The following is a 15,760-nucleotide window of genomic DNA, read 5'->3' on the forward strand; positions in this document are numbered from 1 at the left end:
AGTAGCTGGTAATTGTAGAATTAAATATTGCCTCCAGTTATCATGGGTTTTGGAGCTAAGACTCCTGTATTCAGCTTGTTATTGTGATTACTTTCATTTTTCCATGTAGTTGTGTGTTCGTTGATGGATATGCCAAACAGGAAAGTACCTTTGGCTATCAAGGCCCTACGTAAGCATGAAATAAGAGATCTAGATTGGAAGTATTTTCATTTAGCAAAAATCTCCCTATCACTCAGATATCATAACTGAGCACAAGTACAGCTCTCTCCATGAGTGAATCAAGTGAAGGAAATCCAGGTACATAAAGGGATGATATTTACACATTAGGCATGGACATCTGAACCAGGAAAGCCTGCATGGTAGACTTCCACAGCAGCTGGAACCTGTGTGATCAAGCTTCTGATTCCCATAGAGGTCCATATGCAGACATCAAGGCTGAACATGTGGACATCAGCAGACGGCCTGAGAAGCCACACTTCCCATCAACCCTTTCTACACAGGGACACACACACACCCTTTTACAATTAACGATGGGGGTTACATGCACTTGCCTACGTTTATCTCTTGCTATCAATTCCCTCCCTTCTCCATTTCTTGTTACTTTCCCCACTGTCAAAATTCTGAATGCATGCTTTTCAGAGAAGGGAGCCATTTATTTTTTTTGCTGGTGATAGTCCAAAGCACAATGAACACTGATGGCACAGTATAAGGTAATATATACATTTTTTTCACTTTTGACACAATTTATTCCTGGAGGCTGTTTATTGATAAATATATACAGGGCTTATTGTAATAATGTTTATTATTTAAAAAACAAGTGGATATTAAAAGGTAAATAATCTGCTGATTCAGCAATAGTCACTGTAAGGCCCAAAGGCTCTCATCACCACAACGTGAGTGTGCACAGTTGTCATCTGCAAACTGATCACTGCAATGAAGGCCACAGAAGAGCCTTGGTGAATCACATTGTTGACTATGCAGTTTCTCAAAAGCCCTATTCAGGCACATAAACAAATGTGTGAGGGGGGACATGTGGCAAAGCCCTGCCCCTCGGTAGAGCATCAGACTCTTAATCTCAGGGTCTTAGGTTCAAGGCCCATGTTGGGCAAAATATTCCTGCATTGCACTAGATGACCCTAATGCAGTGGTACCTCGGGTTAAGTACTTAATTCATTCCGGAGGTAACCTGAAACTGTTCATAACCTGAAGCAGCACTTTAGCTAATGGGGCCTCCCGCTGCTGCCCCGCCGCTGGAACACGATTTCTGTTATTATCCTGAAGCAAAGTTCTTAACCCGAGGTATTATTTCTGGGTTAGCGGAGTCTGTAACCTGAAGCCTATGTAACCTGAAGCATATGTAACCCGAGGTACCACTGTAGGTCCCTTCCACCTCTATAATTCTACCATTGTGTCAGCACAATGTCTGCGAGTTCCACATGTGATGATGGTGAGGCTACAGAGTCACTAAGTTCTCTTGCTGACAGCACAGCATGATTTCTGATATATATCCGATATATCATTGCTCTCTGGGGCACAATTGTTGGTTTTAAGAAAGGCACAACTCATGGTCACAACTGCCCTGGTTCGTATTTTGCACACTTGAAACAAGAGCTCTGCTGAATCACAGATTCGCTTCAACATGCAAATAAGGTATGGGGGGTGTTAGAAAATACAGTAAACCAGTAAATGCAGCTGTGTGTGTGTGTGTGTGTGTGTGTGTGTGTGTGTGTGTGTGTTTCCTCAGCTGGCTGGGTCAGCCACTTCCCAGCTGACTGAAAAAATGAAAACAGCAGTAAGCACATACACTGTTCCACCCGCAAATCCCTTGCAGTTTCGCATTGCCCTGCTCCCCAAACAAGCCATCATGTCAGTCTTAAGTCCCCCAGCCAGCTGTGCTCAGGCTGATGGTAGCAGGTGTACGCCCACTTCCTAGGAGAGAAAGGGGAGAAGGCACTTCCAGCTGACAACCACTGATTAGAATTGCATTGCTTGATGACACCAAAAGTCCATCTAGTCAAACATTCTGCCTTCAGCAATACCCAGTTATACGCCCCATGAACAATCCCAACCGGGCCGTGCTAGAAATAGCCATCCCTGGTTTTGTCTCAGCATGTGATAATCAGACGTATGCTGCCTGTAATAAGAGGTCCCGTTTTTAGTTATTATGGCTGATTGCCACTGAGAAACCTGTTCTCTGAACTGGCTTTTCTTCTCCCAGAACCCATTTCCTTCAACAGCCATTTCCATCTGGCTGCATCAGAGGGTAGATAGGTACACTAAAGTTTACAGCAAAGCAGCAATTTGGTCTCTGGTTGCATGCTAGTCTGGTTGCTGATATAGAAGAATTTTCATCCCTTAATTGTTCCCTATAAACTGCACACTGCTGTTAAGAGGACAGCTGTCCAGCTTACAGATCAACATCACCACTCAGAATTGAGACCAAATCTGCAGAAAGTGGTGTGCTACAGATAACCTACCACCTGAATGTCATGAATCATCCAGCGATGTGTCCTTTAACTTCAAGGAGCCCATTCCAAAGTATGTGTGTATCAAGGAGAGAGGAGGCTGTGACCAACTGCCGTCTCCTTCTCTTTCCTCACCAACCAGTCAGCAATTATGTAATTTTTTAGAACTGGTAGCTGCATTTGCTTGTTTTCCTCTTCTGTTCCCATCCCTCATTCCTTCTGTATTGTTTCTATTAGATTATGAGCTTGCCTTGCTTTTGTTTTAAATCTCTGTACGCAGCCAAAAAATGTTTAGGTGCTTTGTAAATAATAGTAGTTATTCACTGCAATACCGGTTTGAGTCAACAGGTTTCTTTTGACACACCCCAACTCAGTTCACTGTACTGCTGAGCTTTCCAAGATTTTCATGTTGGTGACACACTTTTTAGGCATGTATCATTTCGCGACACAGTAATTCAGTTCTATTAGCAAACCAGCAGGCTGCCCACTCCCTTCTCAGCCCCAGGAGGAGCACAGAGAGTGTTCGCACAACACACCTACACACCGCAGCCGACACACTGACATGTCGTGGCACAGAGTTTGGAAAGCTCTGCTGTACTGCCTTTGTAACCAACGTAACATTGAGTAAGCAACATGAATAGAAACAATTAACACAGGAAAACCTTGGAAATTGTTCATCTGCCGAACATGGCGAAAGCTCAAATGCTCAACCAGAATTCCCTTCCAGAAAGAGAAAACCCAAATATAGTTTGGCAGGAATCCCTATTTGACAATTCTGGGGTGGGGGGAGGTGGGAAATATGCCAACTTCAGTCAGCCTTCTAAATTCTTAGAATTTCAGTTACCAGCAATGAATACTCATCACCTGCTACATCATCATCCATGTAAAGTTCACCATGTCTTAGCCCTTAGACATGCAAAGTAATAATCAAGAGAAAGTCTGTTAACAGGTAGTGTGTGCTTCATCCTCATCTTGAATAAGCCAGCAGGACTTCCAAGTACCCTGAAAATGAGGCCTTTTGTTAAAAAAGTCAGATAACACCACGAGTTAGATGACTGCTGATAAAGTGATTGGACGCTGCTGGAAGTTCTTGACCCTTGAAGATAAGGCAATCATTTCACTTCTGAACTGGACAATCAGTTTAGAGCTACTTTAATTATATTCCAAAAGTAAAAGAATGAAAAAGAATCATGATTAAGTTCACTTGGAAGTGAACGTTCATTAAAACACAAATCAGAAGTTTGATATAACAAATGCATGCAGGGAAAGGAAAATGAGTTGGTTTATGGGTGGGGGAGATAACCTTCAAATATCAATGTTTAGTCAATAATTTTATAGCCACAGGGTGTTGCTAATAAATCCCATTGGTTTCATTGGAGCTTGTTAACTCTCTACATTGATTTCAATGGGGTTTGAGTGCAACTCACTTTGGGAGGTATCCAACTAAACACTTCTACTAGCATAAGCACTTTTGAAAGTGTAACAGAATCCTTCACTTTGCCCCAACACTCTCTAAATATGTTCTGGGGTTCCTCAAAACACCTAGAGCAGATTAAGGGCATGTGGAGTGGAAGTCCCACTGCACAGCACAAAGTGGTTGTGCTAGTAGAATTGCTAAGATGGACACCACCCTTAGTCTGAATCAAACCCTGCACCATAACACAATAATGTCACTTTGCCTTCAAACTGTTCCCCAATGTAAATTTTGTATGTAGTCTTCACTCACTCAACAAATATTCACTGGGCTGGATCCAAAGATGCGCATCCACAAAGATAAAAGCATTTGATCTAGTGGAGGCTCCTGCTAACCCCCCAAAATGGGGGGAGGCTTTTCAATATTTAGAGTCAGTATTCTTTTGCAGGGGAGGGAGGAGGAATTGGCAAAAATCACTTCCCCTCCTTTCTATTAGCAGGCACCAGGGGCACTGTTTCAATGGGATCACTGATCTTACGGCAAAAGCGAACCAGCAGTACATCACACTGAGCAAGCTGGAGTTAACTCTTTATTAGCAAAATAGGATCTGCACAGGAGTGTCAGGCCTAATGAGCACAGCAACTCAGGTCTTGCACCCATGAAGACTAAAGGTTCCCGCCTCCCATCTTCTCTCCATGGTGTTTTCCAAGCAGTTGGAGACTGTGCCTGTCTGCCTGTCTTTGCCCCTCCCACTTCATGACTCTCCTAGTTCTGGGACACCAGGGGGAGTAATAGCTTGTCACAGCAGGAAGGGGAAACACCTGTGCCTCTTCACAAGCCTAACTCTGCCTCTTGGCCTTCCTCCTCCCATTTCAGCTTATGTCTGATTCTAGATTGCTCTCTGCCAGACTATCCCAGCTAACGAAGCCCTGCTACCTTTTCAGCTTCCAGCACCTCCTCCCAGTCTTTTCTCTTTTCCACTCCATGTGTCCCACCAACCAATCCCTGGGCTCTGAGCCTTCTTCCCTTGGAGGTTTCACAGCAGGTTCCCCCCACCATTCCTTTATGTCCAACCAGTTCCTGACAGCTTAGCATCAGACCTGCTATCTATTATAAGATTTAACAGCCACTAGCACTGAACGCCAACCACAGCATTCTGAGAGGATATTGCTTCCTATTTTAATAATAGTTTCCAACAGTATTTTCAATTTTACTAAAAGAAATCATTTAAAAAGATGTTAATATAATAATACTGCTATTCTAATTACAATTTGTACTGAACAACAGGGAAACTAATGGATAGCAACTATTCTGTATATTGTAGGGCAGGGGAAAGACCTGCAACCAATTTCTATGAACCTCCACCAGCATAGTCAATAGCTAGGGATGATGTGAACTGTAGTTCAACAACATTTGGAAGGCCATGCATACCCCATGACAGGGCTGGGGCAATCTAAAAATGCAGCTTTGGAAATTCATTCCAAAGCACAAGTAATTCCCTTGTAATTAAAAGCACAAGTATGTAATACACAATAAAATACCAGGAATCCCTTGGGTTTTTAGTTTCCATTGTTAATATACCTAATACAGACTGTATTTATGCCCTTGTCTTGTTCTCTGACGGAATGAATTTCCAAAGCTGCATTTTTAGAATTTCAAAAATCAGGCTCATCTCATATTTTGATGACAGACTGAAGGACTGATTATGTGCTGTATACTTTGATGTACACAGCAGGCTTCCCTAATTTACATCACTTCATATCTTTGCACTTTAGAGTCAAGAATTTTGGTGCACTCATCACTCCCCTGACTTCTACTCAGCAGACCCCAGTTGGAAGGTTGATCCATGCTTATGAAATGGTCTCCTAACTATTCAAGGGGCCAAACAACACAAAATAAAGAGATCGGTCCCTACAATATGTGCCAAGGTGAGCTTCTTTACAAGTTATATAAAAGACAGGAAACTACGATGGCTCAAAGCAGGGAGGGACAGGGTGTTTCACGTTACTAGCATCTGTAGCATATTTGCTAAACCTGACACAAGTTCCAAAGAGTTGCTAAAGCTTACAAATTGGTTCAGAAATTCCAGGGTCCCATCCCTGTCGCCCTTTCCAGCTTGTTTGGTATTTTTAATCAGTAACCTCTCCACTTCAAATTCATGTGTAGTGGGCAGCATTAAGGGCAGTGCAGTCTGGGAAACCACACATCTTTCAAGATCAGGGTATAAATTCATAGTTCTTTGTAGAACATGTAGAAAATTCAAGTACAGTGGTACCTCTGGTTACGAACTTAATTCATTCCGGAGGTCCGTTCTTAACCTGAAACCATTCTTAACTCGAGGTACCACTTTAGCTAATGGGGCCTCCCACTGCCGCTGCAGCGCAGGATTGTGATTTCTGTTCTCATCCTGAGGTAAAGTTCTTAAACCGAGGTACTACTTCCGGGTTAGCAGAGTCTGTAACCCAAAGTGTTTGTAACCAGAGGTGTTTGTAACCCGAGGTACCACTGTATATATTTTAGAGAATGTTTTGATATAGGTACACATCACAGAGAGGCTTTCATTGGCTGAAACATACACACATTTCTTGCAGACCTGTGCCTGCAAGACACATCATGTTCATGTAGAGGTCCTTTGGCAAGAGGAAAATCAGCTGCAAACCCTTGGGCTGTAACGGAACTGTATTCTGAACAAACTACTACTCCAGTGGTACACAGCCAGGAAAACATATGCCCACAACATGAGATGAAGTATTTCCAGAATGTTGCTTTTTCCATGGAAGACCACTCTCAACTCAAGTAGGATGGAAATCTGGAACAGAAGCTTGTGCCCTCACATAGGACAGTACATTTTATATAGACACAAAGAAGTCAGCACATTTACTGGCGCAATGAGCAGTGAAAGAGGAAGTGGTACTACTTAGAAATATTTTAAGTTGATTCCCCATTGGGAAACCATTAACACACCTAGTCTGAATACATGAATTTGAAGATAGAATAGTTCAATCAGGAAGCTCCAGAAACATGTTAATGAACATTGTTGTTTGTTTGAAAAATTACAGGGAAAAAAATTTGTGGGTTTATTAAGTCTGAGCTTAAGACATCAAATAAATCACACACAACAGAAAGGACTTACAATGGTTTTGATCACAGTAACATGTCATTTCAACCATGTACAATTTTATTTTGGATACCAAAAAAATTTAAAGCCAGAAATGCATTGTATGAGGCCAAGTGGAATGTCTACACTTAAACCCATTCTATCCATCTCTATCCTCAAATGCTCCATTTCACTTTGAAAAGTCACATTTATGCCCCTTCCACGCCAAGAACTCTAGAAACAACTCTTTAGGTAATGAAATCAAATCCTTTTCTGAAAAAAGGCTTTTTTAAAAAAGAAAGAAATGAACTTAGAAAAAAGAAGAGTTTGAAGCACTTGAAAATACAAGGCAAGGAAGACAAGCCAGAATTATCTCTGTAAGAAGAAACAATTAGTTGTTTTGTGTGTGTGTGTGTGTGTGTGTGTGTGTGTGTGTGTGTTTGGGTTTTGTTTTCTTTTTACAGTTTTTGAAATACAACTTTTGAAGGGGCTAAGCTCAATGGATGAGCATATGCTTTGACACAAAAGGTCTCAGGTTGAGTCTCCAGCATCTCCAATTAAGTAATTTCTGATAGCCAGATTGGAACAAAGCCTTTGACTCTTATTAGCTCATCAGTAAACAGTGTATGGTTACATGGACCAGACCTCTATATAAGACTGTTTCCTATCTTCCAATGATACCTAGCAAAGGAAGTCAGCTGTGTGAAATGAAAATACCTTCAGTTCAACCACAGCTCTGACAAACTTTATTTCCTGGGCCAGAATACAGGATATGGGAAAGGCATAGCCAACCATTTCATGTTTTCAGTCATGGTAGCTGGAATAACATTGATAGTAGGTAGACGTTGATTACTGTATTTAGGTGTGGTGGAAACAAATATAGCTTACGACACCATAAGTCTAATTTGCTGTTTAAATTTCATCTTGAGCTCCCATGGATTTAAAATTCAGCAAGTTCAAATCAGATTAATATTGCCATTTCATCTGGTACTTCCTTGATGTCTTTAGCTGGTCAACATTGCAACAGCTGAGAATCAAAAGGGAGGGGGAAACAGTATGGGTTAAATGGCTTATTAGTTAAGAATATTTTGACATGTTGCTTTCGATCACATTCTAAAAACTATGATCCAAAATGGGATTCACCAAACTATATTTTAAAATGCCCAAGCTATGACAGCATATTCAGCAGGCTGTGTCAGAAGGTTCTGTTGAATTGTCACTTTAAATGTAAAGGTTCATCATTGCTCCACCCAATGTGTATGGGGTGGAATGTGTAAGGGGCCAGAGCAAGGGCCAGAGCAAAATAACGAGACCCAGCTTTACAGCTGTAAAACATAGCAGGTGCTGCTGAGTTGTATTGATTAAGCTGTGTCAGCAATTGGGTGTAGTATATAAGGAGCAGCACCTAGCTCTCCCATTACCCTGGGGGATGGGTTGGTGGTTGGGTCATGTTTGTTGATGTATTTAGTATAAATGGAGTTTTTGTTTTTCTTATTAAAACCTTGTTTAAGTACTTTTTGAGTCCCTTTTTAATGCATGGTCTCCCCAGCAAGCTCTCTGCAGCGCTACTATACTGCAAATAGCCAACAGGTTCTACTGATTTGAGCTGTACATGGCTGATGCACACATAAATTTACGCCCTGTATGTGTCTACATGAGTAAAATCAAACAATAATGGGTGCTTCTGTACTATAGTGGTTTAAAAATAAGTGCCTTTTGCATTGATTGAATTAAATTCATGTATAGGAGGTATACTACAGAACATGAAGGTTCATCGTCAACAAGGAAACCAAAATATGTGAATATTTGTGTTGGGTATATAGAATAGCAGAACTCTTCTCTCTTGCTTTCTATGCTATATAGAGAAGCCCAGGAAGCACAAGGGCAGTGGTTTTCACAAGGGTGTGGTGTGCCACACTGGAGACGATGGCAAGCATAGGGGCAATATTCAAGGACAATCAAAGTAACATTTAAATATTTCAGTGTAGTATAGTATCAAAATAATAATTTGTATTTGTAGAATGTGGATACTCTTTCAAAATCAAGCACTGCTAGGAGTTGTTTCTTTGTTTTTGTTTTCCAACAATAAATGGAGCCAGTGATTTTTTTATTCTAAAAAATTTGGCCCAGAGACGTTTAAGAACCACTGCACTAGAGAGTGTAGTGCACTGGCAATATCCTTAAGAAACTTTTTAAAAATAGAACTACTCATCTCCTCTTAATATGGCTAGAGCTAGTGATAAAAGATTTGCTTAACTAAAAAAAACTATGGAACATTGTTATATATTTATGTCTACAAAATAATCGAAGGTTTTAAGCCATCTCAGGCAGTATTTAGTAATTCCAATATGGCAGAAATGCCATATTGTCTAAATAGTCATGTGGTCAAAATCTCTCTCCTGTGCTGAAGCTGCATCAAATTTTGTGATACTGAACTGGTACAGCAAGCTATAGATCTTATCTTACCTATATATTCTGTCCATGAGAGGGAAGAATGAAATGGGGCAGCTTCAGGAGGTATCATCGGCCACATAAAATTAGACTTGAGATACTTGGTGGACACAGTTTTACTACCCACATATTACATCATGGTAAGAACTAGGGCCAATTCATTTAACTGGTTTCTCAACAGGAAGCGACAAACATGAAACAGACCTGTATGGAACCAGGTTATCATGAATGGTTACACTTCACACCATACACCATCATGGCTGAGTCCTGGAAGACTTGCTCCCTGCCTTGCTGGCCTTTTTCGACCTGAGTGACTCCAACCACAAAAGCTGAGGCTGCTGAACAGACTCTTGGGTTGGGGTATTGTTTAGGGGTTTTTGTTGCAGGGAGGTTGTTGCTGTTATTGATATTATTATTTGTATCTTTATTTTAGATCTTATTATGATTTATGTGCAAATTGTTTCAATTTGGATGGGTACTGTTTTGTTGTTTATGACTACTTTTGTTGTGTTTGTAATATTCATGTTGCAAGCTGCCTTGAGCATGGTTTTACCTATGGAAAGGCGGCATACAAACAAAATGATGTATTTATGTACACCAGTTTTACCAAGAAATGCTCTACAAGAACCATCTGTAGGTAAAACAATTGTCAGTCGCATTAAATCATCACAATATAAATATTATGTTCTATTCAGCAAAAAGGACCATCAGACCATTTCCAACTTAAATTTTATAATAACAGTGGTATAAAATTAAGCTCATTAAGCGTACATGTGCATTAGACACATCAGTATCCTCAAATTAAAGCCATACTGTTTTGACCGATACAAGACAATTTTTGCTTCAATAGTACTGATAAGAACCATTGGCCAAATTTAGACTACATTAAAACTATGGTTGAGATTGAGCCACTTAAACTCATGCACTTACTCATTCCTTCTCCTCCTTAACACCTATGGGAGAACACTGAAAGCATCTATATTGTTTTGAATTGAAAAGTTTCCCATTACATCCAACCTCAGGAATGTGTGGTTCATCCTTCCTCCGGATAGCAAACAAAACCATCTGAAATCAGTTTGATTCTGGTTTACTTCAAACTAGCAAGAGTTGGAATGAAAGACAGCTTTTGAAGTTCAGACAAAAATATGAAACTTCCGTTTATTTGAAACCAAAAGTGAAAGCTTTCAATCTCCACACCTCGCACATAAAGTAGGAAAGGGAAGGAGTGTGTGTGACCCCAAGGCACACTGAAGCCCATTCTTATAACATTAAATATTATAACATTAAATAATGTAAAACATGACATCTCTATCCAGCCAACATTTAGACATGTATGAAACAGAACATAAAGCTCCAAAATATTTGAAAAATCCTCCTTGAATTTCAATCAGAAGAGTTACAGAAGAGGGCAAGTGCAAGTTCAGGCATGGCAAAAATTGTATTCCAGAACCAGAACTTGGGAGTCTGAAGCAGGAGGTGAGGGTAACACCCATTCCCTCCAGCCAGGATTTTTACAAGCACAAGTTAAAACTTGTTTCATCCCTGCAGGCCCTTTGGTAAAAAAAATAAAGCCTTTAATTTCATAAAATATATAGCCGCCATTGGAGCCCTAATTTACCTTTTATGAGGGTACTATATCATACAAAGGAAACTATTCAGCGAAGAGGTAAACATACTGAAGTCCACTGAAGTTGCTAAGCCGAAACATGTTGAATTCTATGTTGAATTTTGTGTTGAATCATGGACCAACATTCACTGGCCAAACAGCCAATCTGGCAATGTTGGCGTGTTATACTAACTGACTCTTATTTGAAGGGAGAAAGTGAGGTGAAGAATCAGGATGTCACCCAATCCTAAACGTGTTCACTGGAGAAGACATTAAACAAGCATCTCCTTAACTCACAATGTTCAACATTTCTGTGTATGTGCAAACTTCATGATCCATTATATTTTACTGTGACCGTCAGCAATACAACAAATCTGTACAGCAAATCTTAATGAGACATTTCATGCTACACTTTCTCTGTGGGAACATTCAGGTACATGTTTCAGGACTCTACTACATCCATCAGGGCAAAAAAGAATGGAAGCATGAGCATCTTTGATTTAACATATTAGAGGACACATATTGCTTCCAACACAGAAACTAATCTATTGAGGAGAGTAACATTTGAAGCAATCCATTAAATTAGGTTCTTTTTTAAAAAAACAACCCAAAAAACCCCTTGGTGTTCTGATCTTACCTTTAAAACTTTAAATATTTAAACACTTGAAGAAGTTCAGATCAAAGCTTTTAAGACTTCAAATCCCTACAGCAAATTAGCTCTGCAATGAAGTTAAACCATCTATTAGGCTTGACCATTCAACATGCTACTTCTGTCTGTAGCAGAAGGGCTGAGTAATTGCTTAGAAGTTACCCTTTTTACTCCTAACAGAAGGCCTCACTGTGGGAAGAAGTTAATCCCACCACCTTAAAATAGGTAGTGGTTTGACTCTTCTTTAATAGATCCTACCTGGTTCCAAAGGTTTTAGAAAATCTACAGTCTCTCAATATTCCCTTCCCAGGCAAGTTGACCAAGAGGGTAGTGGCCAGCAAGCAGAAGCAAATTATCTATATCCATTCCAATCTGGTTTGGACACAAGAATAGCCTTGATTACCTTTATCAGGAGAGAGATGGGGATGGTGACTGTGTTGTTTCACCTTCACCCCTCAGCAACTTTTGACACCACTGACCGTAAGCTGGGAGTTGGAAGTACTATATTCAGTGGTTCCACTACCTGTAGGGTTGCTACCAGATAGTACTAAGAGGAGATTGCTGCTCAGCAATAAACTGGTAAAATTGAGATACTGTGTGTGGTGGCTCCCATGTCCAGGAATTAGGAATGTGGCCTGTTCTAGGATGAACTGCACTGCCTCTGAAGGAACAGGCTTGTAGTCTGAGAGTATTCCTGGATTTAGACAAATCACCAACTCTAAAGAGACTCCATGGATAGGAGTGTTGATGTCCAGCTTAGGCCGATTCACAAGCTACAACAACTCTTGGACAAGGACAGCCTGGCTTCAGTTGCCTATGCTCTAGGAACCTGTCTGGACTGCTGTCGGACGTGACTGCTAGGCTAGTAAGTGACACAGAACATCACTAGTCCTGAAAGTGCTGCTGGTTTCCAGTGAGCTACCAGACCCATTTCAAGCTGTTAGTGCCAGTATATAAACCTGTAAATGGATTGGGCCCCAATTACCTAAATGAACACCTTCTTGAGGATCAACCACATCAGATTCTACAATGGGGCTGCCTAGTTGGTGTTGACCTACGAAATTCATCTTTTTGGTGAGGTGGGTCTGTGTCCCATCATTACTGACTTTCAGAAGGAATCTGAAAATCATAGAATGTAGAGTTGGAAGGGATCCTGAGGATCACCTAGTCCAACCCCTGCAATGCAGGAATATGCAGCTGTCCCATATGGGAATCAAACTTGCAACCTTGGCGTTATCAGCACCACACTCTACCAACTGAGCTATCTAGGCTGCCTTGATCCATGCTCCTGTTTACCCAGATACTGTTCCTTGCAACCCTGGGATCCCTGGATGAAAGAACCTTTTTACCTGTAACTGTAAATTTACCTGTAATTTTTTTGAAATTTGTTATGTTAGCTATTTTTCTTTTTTAAAAAATAAATATTTTTTTACTGTGGATGTGTTTGCTACCCTGGGCTCCATCAGATAGAAGGGCAGTATCTAAATTCAATAAATAACAGTAATAGTAACAATAATAACTACAACAACAGAAGACATTTAACATGTTAAAAACTTTTGCCTAAATATGGAATTGAATTCAATAATAACTCTCAAGCCTACTTTTGTGTTTTGGAGTCATGGGTTGCACTCGAGATTTAAGACAACACACATATAAAACAAAGCTATGTTACAAGCATTTGGTATTTACAACACTATCTTCATGTGAAACTATTTTTTGGTAATGGCAACTTAAAACAAACACCCTTTTCTCTGAAAATGTACCATTAAGCGTTCCTTCTACATGAAGCCACTGTCTCGCATATTAAAGAAACTACTGTTTACATTTGTGGTGTCACTTAGACTAGTGATGTGCTCCTGATCCAAGCCCCATTCACCTTCATCTTCTTCCTCTGGCTCAGCTTCTGACCCATTGCGAGAGTTCTCATACAGAAAGATTTGTTCATCTACATGAGCCGGGGCTAACCGATTTCTCTTAGCACTAACAATGTTTGCAGAGGAACCAAAGAGACGTTCAGGGAAAACCCTTGTAGCCACAATACACCAGTATTTCTGAAGTACCTTTGGCAAAACAGGAAATAAAGCTAGCCTGTCAGACCACCACTTGAGAGGATCTTCATTTAGTCCAAGAACTTTCTGGGATTTGAAATTACTCAGCTCCTCAATAATCTGAGCATGCCACTCCTCTTGGTCTTCAGCACCCCCTGTCTGGCAAAATATCTCTGCAAGCATGTTATTGATGGCACTAGTAGGAGGAGGGGTAGAGGAAATTGCCATTTTTTTCACTGGTGGCTCTTCAGACAATGCAAAAAACTTTTCTTCGGGCCTCAATGTGTTCTCCTTTTCTTCCTCTAGGAGACTTTTTGCGTCCTCTACTACTCTGTTTTCAACCTGCTGTCTCTCAAACGCTGAAAGAAATGGAAGTTTCTTGTACCTGGGGTCCAGGAAAGTTGCAACGTTGAGAAACATGTCTATATCGGGCGCATGCTGGTATGTTGTGGACAATTCTTTGGCTATCACTTCCTTTGCCATACTGATTTCTTTCAAGTCATTTTCTTTGATGTTTAGTGTTGTGTTCAGCAGCATGTGAAGGAGAGGTTTCACCATACTTATTGTTGGGTATTTGGAAGCAGACATCATTTCGGCAACCTGCTTGAACGGCTGGAGCAAGTCCACCAAGCCTTCAATTGTATTCCACTCATTGGCTTCCAGCATCAGGTGGTGATTATTGCTGTCCTCCACAAGAACTGCGGCAATTACGAACTGCTGCTCCTTGAGTCGCTGCAGCATGGCAAGTGTGCTTCCCCACCAGGAAACACGATCGCTCACAAGCATGCAGGGCGGAGTGTTCTGTTGCTTCTGCTTCTCACTCAACATGCACATGGCTACTGAAGACTGCTGAAAATATTCCACCAGCTTCCGACACCTCGACAGGAAAGCACACAGCTTCGGAAGCTGAAAAGCTCGCTGTATACCTGCATTAAAAGTTTGCCCTAAGCAAGGCATCTGCACTGGAATGTCGAGAAGAGAGCAAGCTTTCACAATGTCTTTCCCATAATCTGTTGTAGCACCAAAAACTTTTGTATTGATTCCCCATTCAATGAATATCTCATAAAGTACTCGCGTAATTGTCTCTGCGGTGTTTTCCTCGGGCACTTCAAATGTTTTTAAACACCGGGAATTAACAGCCAGGCAGCTGGAAGCGCCGCTACTGAGAAAATGAACTGAGAGTGTTACGTAGGATCTGTTCTGGTTCCCGCTTCTCCACATGTCAGAGGATATGCCGCACCACGGGATATCAGTCAGCTCTTTTAGAACAACATCCCTGACAGCCATATATTTTTCAGGAATCGCTTTTGTGCAGAAATACTTTCTACAAGGAAGTTCATATCTGGGGTCGGCCGTTCTTAAAAGATTCTTGAAGGTTGGCTCATCTACAATGGAAGGAGGGTATAACCCTTCACATATTAAGCTAATCACTGCCAATGTTAGCTCTTGGTGCTTTTTATTCTCGTAACTGTGACCTGCCTTCATAATTAAGGTGTCCTGAACAGCCTGCTGAGACGATTCTGGCTTCAGTTTTGAAAACGCCGTGGCAAAGGCCTCCCTCATTTGCTCAGTGTTGCTTTTCACAAACTCGCAAAACTCGTCTGGATGATTCTTCTCAAGGTGGTAAGAGAGGTTGGACGTGTTTCCTGAATAGGCTATCTGTGCCATGCAAATGCGGCAGTAGATTTTCTTCCACTGCATTATACATCCTTCCGCATTGGTATCAAAGCCAAAGTACTTCCACACTTTGCTCTTTGCTCTCGGGTGGGCCACTAACTTTAGGTCTGACGGGGAAGTATCCAAACTTTTATTCTCCATTGCTTCTTGGCCACAGTCCCAACCTTTTGGTTCTTCACTCATTAATGAGCACCTGATAAAAGGCAGCAAACAAACATAAAATGAGAAAGCGTAGGTCTGATCAAATATGAGAAATCAGTGCTTTTGTGAACAAGCACAATATACTTAGTATTATTTGAATACGTTTGAGGGTGGCTCCCACTCTGCAAGTAGGACACACCACAGCCTATATG

General features: G+C 41.0%; 1 protein-coding gene and 1 long non-coding RNA gene across 8 annotated transcripts in view; one reads left to right on the top strand and one right to left on the bottom strand.

Moving 5' to 3' along the window:
• The window catches only part of ZBED1 (zinc finger BED-type containing 1), a 127,286-nt gene that overhangs the window by 72,989 nt on the left and 38,537 nt on the right, over positions 1–15,760 (bottom strand). For 4 of the 7 annotated variants that reach the window (XM_083734310.1, XM_083734312.1, XM_083734311.1 and 1 more), the window contains one exon: positions 10,143–15,600. The exons of the other annotated variants lie outside the window; for them this stretch is intronic. In XM_083734310.1, coding sequence (XP_083590436.1) covers positions 13,461–15,590 — 2,130 coding nt within the window. In that variant the 5' untranslated portion in view covers positions 15,591–15,600 and the 3' untranslated portion in view covers positions 10,143–13,460. Of the gene's footprint in view, positions 1–10,142; positions 15,601–15,760 lie in introns of those variants that run through there. 7 annotated transcript variants of the gene reach the window in all.
• Positions 7,412–13,340, top strand: LOC310842557. The gene is made up of 2 exons (XR_014563208.1): positions 7,412–8,178; positions 8,567–13,340. It is a non-coding gene; the product is annotated as an uncharacterized lncRNA (long non-coding RNA).

This window comes from Podarcis gaigeae, assembly GCF_964106915.1.
Source record: "Podarcis gaigeae genome assembly, chromosome: 4".
Classification (NCBI taxonomy): domain Eukaryota; kingdom Metazoa; phylum Chordata; class Lepidosauria; order Squamata; family Lacertidae; genus Podarcis; species Podarcis gaigeae.